Genomic DNA, 11323 nt, shown 5'->3' on the forward strand with positions numbered 1-11323 from the left:
TTATATCTGTACACACATTTCATAATTTTCACATTATTTTCACATTCACAAGAACTGTGTGAGGTGGGCAAGTCAGGAATTATTTTTACCCACTTTGCAAATGAGGAGAGTCACAGAAAGGGCAGGTGACTTGTTCTAGGTCGTGGTGCTGGTTAGATCCTAGGCCTAACGTTCTTTCTATATTGTGCCACCTCCGTATGTAAAACAGAACTTGAGACTCAGGCACTTGGCAGACAGAACCAAATGGCTGCTGTACCGGAGGCTGTGCCATGCGAGGCTGTGGCCGCGGGGCTCCTCTATAACTAGGCACTGTGCTAGAGGGTGAGAATATAGCAGCAGCCATGCCCCCTGCTCACACCTGTGTGGTATGATAAAGAAAGTAGAAGTAACCAGCAGCTGTGTTCTAACTAGATAAAACTTTTAGGCGGGAAGTCAAGTGACAAGTGAACTTGTGTTTGTGTGTGTGTGGGGGGGGGGGCGCGCATGTGTTTAACTGTTAATTGCTTTTGATATTTTTTTTTAAAAGGCAGGGTAAAGAAGTCAGACCAAATAGTAGGAAGGTATTGCAGCAAGATGGATTTGGGAGAGAACCAATCTTATTTGAAGCTCCATCAGACACCTGATTCTCATCAAGAAAAGAAACATGTTCCAGGTAATGAAAGAGATCTTAAGAGGTCTCTCGGGAAGAACTGGGGCTGTGATTATTTTCCTCTTTTTTATGGCTTTGGAAAAAGGAAGGCATAATTGAGTACTTTCATATAAATTTAGGTGGGAAGAATCGGGCTGTATGACTTCCCAAGGTGCCTTCTAGGGCTAAGATTCTAATAAGCCAGAGAAACACAGGAAATAATAAATAAATTATTAATAAGAAATATATTGAAATGAAAGATAGTGAAAATACCCAGTATTGGATGTTTGTGGTAAAATAAGCACGCTCATATACTTCTATGGTAATGTAAATTTGGGATAACTTTTGGGGAGACATGGCAACAGGTAGTAAGACCTATAGTGCTTATTCTTTTGGTTCAGTAGTCTTATTCACTGGATCTATCATAAAGCAGCACTTCTCAAAATATTTTGCAAAATCCTAGGCCTTGGGACAGACAGCGTTTTTAAACTTTTTTTGTGCCATGGATCCCTTTGGCATTCAGATGAACCTCGAGACCCCTTCTTAGAATAATTTTTTTTAAATACACAAAATTAAATGCAAAGGATTACAAAGGAAACAATGATAATAGATACAGTTGTCAAAATGAAAAACTGTAGTATTTACTATATGTGCCTATTTATAGATGTATTAAATAACAAGATTCAATAGTGGAACTTATAATGATTCTATCAAATCAAATATAGCATTTAAATAAATAATGTTGCGGGAGGGGGAAATAAATAAAAAGTAAAATGTTAAAAAATTATATATAGTATTAAAAAAGTAAATAAACTGGCATTAAAAAAATAAATAAATAATATTTTAAGGTACCTGGAACAACTGTAATGTGATAGGAAAAAAATCTAATTTCCTTCGGTGACAAAGTCACATACCGCTAAAACTACTGTGCTTTGTTACCTGAATTCATAATTGAAGGAAATGGTAATTTTAATTAGAGATTGGTAAAAATAAAAGTACCAGTAAGAACCTCTGTCGTAAGGACAAAAGGTGTCGTAGTCCAAGGGGCCTGCTCTATCTTTTCGGGGTCCTAGTGCAAACCGGTTATCATGCCACAGGTTCTAAGTTCTACATCATTGACTCATTAACGTGTTCAAACTTGGATGACAACAGAAACTTTTTTGGTGATACCTCTACTATCCAAGAACTTGGAGAAACACCATCCTCAGGAAAAAGCCAAAAGAAAAACATAAATGTATGCATGAATATGCTTATTACAGTTTGATTTACAATAGCAAAAAAAAATATCTGGCAACAACCTGAATGTTCAACACAAGTAGAATGACTGAGTAAATGAGAAAATGTCAACTTGGTTGAGCACCATGTAGTTATTAAAGTTCTAATTATGAAGAGTAGATCATGGAAAATGTTTCTGAAATAATGTTGTTAATAAATGATAAGATCATGGTATGTTATTGCAACTTTGTGTAATATAGAATGTAGACGGGTATGAGAAATAAAATGAAAACAAGTATAATGTTGAAGGTGGCAGAACATGGCTGAGTTTTTCTTTTATTTTATGTTTGTACAATATATAAAATTATTTTGAAAATAGGTTGGTAGCTTACAAATACTGACTTTTTCATTTAAAAACGCTTACTGTTTGCTCTTAGGTATCTTTTGGAGGTACAAGGATAAATAGGACAGAGTCCTTGTCCTCAAAAAGCTAGAAGGAAGTCGACCCCCAGAAGGGATTCTTCTACTTAGTTACAAGACAATTCATCACTGCCTCCCATAACTTTCATTTTGTTCTTACAGAAGTCATTGGAACTTGGAATTTGAGAAACAGAGAGCAACTCCGAAAAAGAAAAGCTGAAGCACAAGAAAAGCAGACTTCACAATGGCAATTTGGGTATGGTATCCTTGCAAGGGAAAAAGAAACTGATATTTATCCAGCATACGCTATGTGCCAAGTACTGCTGAGCATTTCCCACGCTATATTTTATCGTTCCAGGAATCCTGTAAATCAGGAGCTGTTATCCCTGTTACAAAAAAAAAAAATAAAACCAAGTGTCCAGTGGTTTAAATATCTTGATTAAAGTCGCACAGGTAGTAAAGTGGTGAGAACAGAATTTTATCCCTGATCTCTTTTCATTAAAGCACCAGACAATCGAATTATCCTGTAGAGAGGCCTTGTGTTCAACTACTCTGGTAATATAAACATAGAAGCATCTTGTTGGGAGTGGGAGACACTATTGAGAAAACCTCTGAGCTGTTCTCCAAGCTTTCTATTAGTAATCCTTATCAAATGAGTATGATTATCTCTCCATGGAGTAAATCAAAACATGATGGGAGAGTCTGGGAGTTCCAATCAAAATCACCCATCTATCATCTCAGGGAGGGAGTACAAGAACATGATTAGGTAGCATCAAACTGCAGAACTGCATCCATTTAGAATATGACTGTATTGCTTGCTCGTATACGGAAAAGGGGAACCCAAGTAGCCAAGGAGCACAGCGTCCCTCCAAGTCAGGGTTTCTCTACCTTGGAACTACTGATGCTGTGGGCAGGATACTTCTTTGTGTGGGAGGTTGTTGTGTATATAAAGGATGTTTAGCAGCATATCTGCCTTCTAGGAACCAAGAGCACATCCCTCTTCCCCAGCTGTGAAACCAAAAATGTCTCCAGACATTGTAAGATGTCTCCTGGAGCAAACAGAGAGGGGCTAATACTTCCCCCTGTTGAGAACCACTGATCTAAGCACTCTTCTTAAGAAAGAATGTCTATCCCTGATATGGACAGAGTATTGTCTGTTCTGCTCCAACACCAATTAGTTCACATATGATTGGTAAGTAGAAGAATGACGTCAGTATAATGTGGAAGTTGTGTTGATTCATAATTTTTCCTAGTCAAAGGAGCCAGGATAGTGGAAATAGAGTTAGAACCTTTAGCAGGAAAGGAAAACACCTTGAACTTGGTTGCTCATACAGGCAGGATCCTTTTCAGCCTGCCTCCACAGCTGTCCCCGAGAGGACACAACCGGCCTCGCACAGCTTTCCACACGTAGCAGGTTGCACTTCTTGTGCCCAACTTAATAGTAGCCCTGCTGGCTCAGAGTGCCACAATTGTTAGCATGATCTCAGCAGCTAAATTCCTGAATTTACACTTACTTTTGTGCAGTTTTTACTATCCCAAGGCAGCCTCCAGTCATGGTAAACTGCCTGTCTGCATGGACTATACAAGTCATCGCAGATACTGTTTTTGTTAGTATTAAAAGTTGCATAGTTTTTGAGTCAGATACCCCAGCTCTATTTTTTCCTTATAAATACTGTTACTTTTAGTGCATGATTTTGCAAAAAGTGAGGTATTTCAGGAATGTGTACATTATGTTTTAGCAGAAACTTTTGTACCTGGGTTCTCTGGCCGGTGACTGTTGCAAAGTATCCAATTAGCTTCCCTAATGCCACATTTGAAAGAGAACTTTCTGATAATCGTTTGGCTTCCCAAGTGCTTGCTAAAGAGAAAGAGTACATTTGTTTGTCAGCTCAAGCATTCTCTGCTGTGGACTTGGCATTGCTCACTGTTCATTTAGAAATCAGTTGTTAGGTTTACATATCAATATCTTTGAACTGGTCGATGAGCTCTGCTTCTGATAAATGGAACCAGTCTTAGTGGGCTGATAGAATTGGGTTTCTATGTTTCCTGGGCTCAGGGGCCAAGGCTGAGGAAGTCAGCAAAGTAGATGACACCTTGGTGAGCCTCTTGGCAGCTGGCCGGTCTTGCTCTGGTGAGACATTTCTATGCTACTGATGGCTGTTCTCGCTACAACATACCACACTGTGAAATAGTCGTTCCAGAAGAAAGCAGCAGAGAATAATGGCTAAGGGCTGGGCTGTTAAAACCAGAATGACTAGATTAGAAACCAGCTCCCCCACTTCCTAGCCACTTGACCTTGGACGGGTTACTCAAGATCTCTGGGCCTCAGTGTTGTCATCTGCAAAATGGAGATAATAACAACATCCTCCTCAAAAATTGATATGAGGATAATATGAGATAACAGAATAAGGAAATTACTTAAAACAGTGCTTGGCATGTAGGAAGCGCTCTAAGTGTTTCCTATATGAATATAAGAGTACTTACTACCCTATATTCAGATTATTAATATATGCAAGTTATCATATGAAATTCTTACAACAACCACATGAGGTTGGGTAGATACTATATACTCCATTTAACCTATGAAGAAACCAAGGCATAGAGAGGTTAAGTGACTTGCCCATGATCACAAAGTTGATAAATTATAGAGTACAGATTAAATTTTAGGCCACATAGATATATTTGTATCTTTTGAAACACTACCAGGAAGTACATGGAACATTATATTAGTCAGAGTCTCTCATATAGAGATCTACATAACAAATTATTTAGGACTTAATAGCTAGGAAAAATAATTGCTTCCTGAAGAATTCAGATATACCACCTTTTTTTAATCTGACATTAAGAACTTTATAATTTATCTTGTTACTTCGATTACTTGGCGTTATACTTCAAGTATTACCTATACTTGTAAATGTAATACTGATCTATTACGTATATACTTTTTATACTGACTTTAAATTGGCTTTGATGAGACAATCTTTAAAAGTTTTTAATTATGGAAATTTCAAGCTTACACAAAAGTAGAATAGGGTATACATTTTTTTTTAAGTGTGCAAGGAACTATGAGCACTGCAAAGATATAAGACACTGGTTTTATCACTAAAGAATATGCAGTTTACTAAAAAATATTTCTCCAGAAATAACTACGGATTAAGGCAACCTATGTTCCTTACCTTAAGCATGATCCTCATAAAAAAAAAAAAGCACTAAGCAGGGAGAGTAGTTCAGCCCTGTGGTCTGTAAGAGAAGGCTTCATGGAGCAAGTAGCATGGGACAGAATTTCAACAACTTTAGAAAAATGATGAAATGTTTATTTATAGTACTTTTTCTCTCCCCTGAGCCCATCTGTATTAGCCATCTGTATTTGGCTATATTTGCAGTACCTAACAATTTGTCATTGGCCACAATTTCCATGTATATCCTTTTATTTTTTAGATCTTTAACCTAGCTGTTAGTTCAGAATAGGCATAATATGGCCACTCATGTCTTTCCACCAGGCTTCTTAACCTCAGAAAATGTTTTGTTTTGTTTTTTGCAGCTTTTGACTCAGCTTGTAGTATATTTCATTTGATGTGTATTGTAGCTACTTAGTATTCTTCACACAAGACATAGTATTAGATAAGGAAGCCATATACATCATCCACCTTCAGGCTGCACAGAACAAGGAGCCGTGCTTGGATTGCAAATCTAGAAAAACAACTATATTAGTTTACCTAGGGCATAGTGGGACTAATTCCCACAGACTAAACCCAAAGAGACTAATATATAAAACAGAATGTTAATCTGTTCACTTATAATACCAATTATATGTTTTTCATAACCAAACTTTAAGTATATGCTCTCAAATACACGCACTATACTTCCTGGTGAGCAAAGCATCAGAAACAAAGGGACATTTTCTCTCTTGACAATTGAGAACATCTAGCACTGCCCCCTTCATTTTACGAACAAGGAGATTGAGGTCCAGAGAGATTGACTTGTTCAAGGTCTTGCAACAAGGCAGTAGGAGACCAGGACTGTTATTACTAAGCATTTATATGAATTCTGTAGCCCCATTGCTGACACTAATTCTGATCTCTCCATAGAGAGAAAAAACAAAAGCGGCAGAGAACAGGAAAAGGATATCAAAGAGGCCAAAAGAGACAACAAAATGCAGAACTGAAGATGGAGCCTCAGTCACAATTAGAAAAAGAAATGATGGAAAAAGCACTGGCACCTACAGAGAAAGAAACTGAATTCCCTAGGAATGGAACCGAAGTTCTCCCTCCAGTATCCTCCCCCCAAAGAGTTGTACCTGAGAAACATTTTCCTGCAATAGCTCAGGAAAGTGTTGTACATCAGGAAAATTCTTCTAAGTACCAAGAAGCAACCGTACAAAACCACCCCTCTGAAAAAGACCAAGGTATGGCTAAACCCGAAGACCACTCTCCTAAAATGTGCCAAGAAATAGTTGTACTTCAAGACCATTCTGTCAACATGTGCTGCGATGTGGCTGAACCTGAAGATCTCTCTCCTAAAATGTGCCAAGAAACAACTGTAGACAAAGCCCTTCCTTCTAAAACATCTGAAGACATAGCTGACCTGGAAGGATGTTCTCTTGAACCATACCCCAAACCAGATGTGCCTAAAGGCTATGCTCTTGAAATATACCAAAAAAGAGCTAAGCCCAAGGAATATAACTCTGAACCAGGTCAAGGAATAGCTGAGACCAAAAGTTTCCATCCTAACACACAACAAATAGCTGTACCTAAAGACCTTTCTACAAAAATGTGCCAAGAAATAGTTGAACCTGAACACTTTTCTCATAAAGTACATAAAGAAATTGCTGGGCCTAAAACTCTTTCTCATAAAACAATCCAAGAAACATCTGCTCCTGAAGAATATCCGCCTGAGATATGCAAAGAAACACCTGGGTCTGAAGAATATTCACCTGAAAGATACCAAGAAACACTTGAACTCGAAGATTGTGCACCTGAAATATACCAAGAAACACCTGGGCCTGAAGACCTCTCTACTAAGGCACATAAAAATAAGAATATCCCTAAAGAATGCTTTTCAGAACCCTACCAAGAAACAGGCAGGCCCCACAGCCAGGATCCTAAAACACACCAGGAAGATGCTAAGGATATTAATACTTTCCCTCGAGGTAAGGGTGGTTTGTAGGGGACAAGCCAGTGACACTGCCATGTAATTGTGTTCCCATTATAGAACACCAAATAGGTATATCTCAGGGTGGTGGTTTATAGCCTCCTTTGACTATCCTAGATTATCCCCAGTTATCTCAAGGGATACCATTAATGTCATTGACTACTTTTTCATTCAACCAATGTCTGGCACATTTCCAAAGAATTAAATGAAAATAATTGAAAATATAAGTGTGTATAGTAGGTACCTGTGCACATGATTTACTATGGGAAGATTTAGCCAGTAAAATGAATCCAATATAGGATGAATTATGTGCAAAATATTTTAAAGAATAATTAAGTTTAGATTTAGAACAAGACCTGATGAATAAAGTTTTTCTCAAAAAAAGTAAATTTTCCTGGCAAACTAAAGGCAAGTAAATTCTTGGTATAAGGTACCAAGGGAGATACAAAGGTGTAAATTATGATCCCTATTACTAGGAAACACGTTCTTGTAGGATTTATCAGGTTTACCAAAAACTCTTTCTATTTCAATATTTGTTCCTGAAAAGCTTTCTCCTAAGCATAGCACTTTGAAAATAATGTGACCTTTCTTCAATTTGACTTGCCCTAGGGACATAACTGAGCACCTCAATTCCCTTTGCACAATGCTGTAGACAGAACTTTGAGAAAATAAGCTGAGACTATCAGACCATAGTTATCCCCAGGGAATTCTTTTCTTAAAAATATTCCTTTGCTAGTTTATTTGCTCTTTCTCCTAAAAGATGAGTGTAACAAAAAAAATGGGGTTAGTAGGGTTCTGAGTAATGTTTTAAAAATCTTTGCCTATCTAATAGGTTAAACAAAAACTAATTGTTTTAATGTGCACCTTTTTGATGACTAACGCTACTTGACATCTTGTCATGTTATTATGAATTTGAATTTTTTCTTTTGAGAATTTCCTATTTGAGTCCTTGTTCCATTTTGAATTTGAGATATCTTTTTCGATTGCTTAAAAATCTCTTTAACTAATAGCTATTAAACTTTAACTGACATATAAGTTGTAAATATTTTCCCAGTTGTTTGTGGTTTAACTTTGTTTGTAGTGTTTTTTGTCATCTACATGGCAAAATTTTAATTTTTAGATTTTAGGTATTCAAACATATCAATCTTTGCCTTTATGGTTTCTGACCTGTGTTCTGCTTAGAAAAGCCTTTATAATCCTAAGATTATAAGAAAATTCTATGATTTCTACAACATTAATGGTGTTTTAATATTTAAATCTTTAATTCATCTGAAATTTGTTTTTGTGCAAAGTATGAGTTTTTCTCTCAAAATGGATAGTCAATTGTCCCAATACCATTTATTGAACCTATTTTCATATTTTGTTTGATTTTACAGAAATGAAAGAAAAACCCAACACACAAGAACCGGAGATACCAGCAGCTCCAAGCATTCCTCAAGAGATTCACCCAGAAAATGATGTCTATAGTTATGTTTTGTTTTAACAATGCTCAACCATCAGAGTTGTTCAACAAAATACACATCATAATATATTATATGTGTGATTTTCTCAAAATAGTGTAGGAATCTCTACAATATTCATTAATATTTTAATAGCATTTTTTCCATGTATAGACCATATCTGAAAGAGAGAGCTAATGTGTTTTTTTCAGGCTCTACTATGTAGGAAATATCCTGCTAGTGTGGGTGTGCATGTGTGGATGTGTATGTATATGTATATTGAGGTGAATATCGTGGTGGGAAGAGACTAAAATGGGAAAGGGAAGACTGAATAATTTTTCTCACTAAGAACAAACATTTCTTTAATTAATTATTAAGAGCAGAAAAGTTAAGTCTGAACACTTAAAGTTTGGGGGAGTATATAGTTTTCTTATAAACTTTGTTCATTATTAATGTAACAATAGCATCAACATTTTATTAAGGCTTTCATTAGCCTTTTAAGTTAATTTTAACAGTCCTTATTGTTCTAGGACTCCTTCAAAGAGATTTTGGTGTGCTGAGTGAAGTTTACTTGTGTATTTGACTTTTGATTTTCTATTTTTACTTTTTAAATATTGTATTTGTGCAGAATGTACATTAAAACATTGTTACATGCTTAACTATGTGGATCACATCATGGTAAGCATTTTGAGGGTTAGAAGACCTATAAAATATTGTCCTTGCCCACCAAGGGTTTGATCTAGTCTGATGGGGGAATAAAGCAGAAAACAAATAATTACAAAAGAAAATAGTAAATTCTAGTGCTATTTGAATAGTAGATAAAATAAAGGAATGTTCACATTTTTGCTGGAGTGACCTGAAAAAATTACATGAGTGGAGCCTTGAAAGACAGAGAGGATAATAGTGTTATTGTGCATGACATAGGAGTGAATTCAAGATGTTTAAGACGTTCAGTTAATGCAGGGTCTATGTGGAATAGGCTAGTGGGCTAAAAATCTTGTATTATTAGTGTACAGAATTTTGCATACTTAGCTAAGAAGTATATCACTTACTTGTTAGGTAATGGCGGACTAAGTAAGACTTTTGAACAATAGAGTGACAGTTTTAGTATTTTAGGGATATTTATCCTGGTGAAAATGGCCAGGATTAACTGAAAATGAGAAGAAAACGGGCAGGAGTAGGGCGGAAAGGTGTCTGAAAATCTCCCATTTTTTGTTTTTGTCTGTTTTGTTTTGTTTTGTTTTGTTTTTAGTGGAGAGGGGAGCATTGTTTGCAGTTTTCCTTCTGTTGTTTCAGAGGACTCAAAGTAAAGGAGATTTCTACAAATAAAGGTTTGGTTCAGCAAGGGCATAACTGTGTAAGCTCTCCACATAGGCATTGTGTTGGGTACTAGGATACAGCGAAGAACAAGACAGGATCCCAGTCTCTCAAGCATTCATGGTGTAGAACAGTGGTTCTCAACCCTGACAGTATATTAAAACCACTGGGGAAAATTTCAAAATTACAGGTGACCAGACACCACCTCAGAGATCCTTTTCACCTAGGGTGACATCCAAACATAGGAATATTTATTTTTTAATTACTTTTGCTCTAAATAATTTTTGAGGAATAACTTTAGAATTATAGAAAACTCATAAAGGTTGTACAAACATTCTACATATCTCATCTAGTTTACCCTAAAATATTAACATCTTACATAACCATGATTCATTTATCAAATTAAGAATGTTACATTACCATTAAGGAAACCACAGATATTTGAATTTCATTAGTTTTTCTACTAATGTCTTCTTTTCTGCTTTGGGATCCAATCTAGGATACAACATTGCATTGAGGGCATTTAAAAAACTCTCCAGGCGATTCTTATGTGCAGCTAGGGTTGAGGACCACTGGTATAGTGGGAGGTTACAATGCTACTTCCCTTCTATTTGCCACACTCTCCTCCACAAACTTTAAAAATTTCCCCCCTCAGGATATGTTAATTGTTCAATAATTACTCATACCCTATTATATTACTTAAGTAACATATTGAGGGCAGCATATCATATGATAGTCCCTTCCATCTGGATGGCACTTCAGAATTTTATAATTTCAATTATACTTTTTAATCTGTACAGGAATCTTTGAAATAACCTCGGAGAGGCTGGGCGTTCATCCAAAGTCACATCTAACTTCCTTGGTGTTTTTTATGATGGTGCTCTTATTTTTGGAAATCTTGTCTCGATTTCACCTGCTAGGATGGGTCAAAATTAAAGGAAAAAAGAGAAAACTGAAATCTCAAGTTCTCACAGCACTGCATTAAGATGAACCTTAAGAGATTTGCATCTGTACAATGTACAGGGGAACAAGGTGAAAGAGATGGGGAAGGAGATGGAATAAGGATATAGTACATTAAAGAAAGAGGGATCTTTGCTTTCTATCTTTTAGGACCCTTTCTGCCTGCCCTCTTCCTTCCTATATACATATAACC

General features: G+C 36.4%; 1 protein-coding gene across 2 annotated transcripts; it reads left to right on the forward strand.

Annotated features, from left to right (window-relative positions):
* The first annotated feature begins 219 nt into the window (after positions 1 to 219).
* HEMGN (hemogen) lies at positions 220 to 11108 on the forward strand. 2 transcript variants are annotated; one of them, XM_016146280.2, is made up of 5 exons: positions 220 to 321; positions 527 to 652; positions 2426 to 2519; positions 6352 to 7412; positions 8791 to 11108. In XM_016146280.2, the coding sequence occupies exons 2-5, from the start codon at positions 574 to 576 to the stop codon at positions 8895 to 8897; spliced, it is 1341 nt and encodes a 446-aa protein (XP_016001766.2). In that variant the 5' UTR covers positions 220 to 321; positions 527 to 573; the 3' UTR covers positions 8898 to 11108. The 2 variants fall into 2 exon arrangements, with proteins under 2 accessions (XP_016001766.2, XP_016001765.2); XM_016146279.2 differs by lacking the exon at positions 220 to 321 and having other exon boundaries at positions 406 to 652.
* The last annotated feature ends 215 nt before the right edge of the window (positions 11109 to 11323 follow it).

The sequence above is a fragment of the Rousettus aegyptiacus genome, unplaced genomic scaffold (genome assembly GCF_014176215.1).
Source record: "Rousettus aegyptiacus isolate mRouAeg1 unplaced genomic scaffold, mRouAeg1.p scaffold_m13_p_3, whole genome shotgun sequence".
NCBI classification, from domain to species: Eukaryota; Metazoa; Chordata; class Mammalia; order Chiroptera; family Pteropodidae; genus Rousettus; species Rousettus aegyptiacus.

Coding starts and splice junctions, on each gene's coding strand:
- HEMGN (XM_016146280.2), top strand. CDS start 574: ATGGATTTGGGAGAGAACCAATCTTATTTGAAGCTCCATCAGACACCT. Junction 2,520..6,351: donor ACTTCACAATGGCAATTTGG/GTATGGTATCCT, acceptor ATCTCTCCATAG/AGAGAAAAAACAAAAGCGGC. Junction 7,413..8,790: donor TATTAATACTTTCCCTCGAG/GTAAGGGTGGTT, acceptor TTGATTTTACAG/AAATGAAAGAAAAACCCAAC.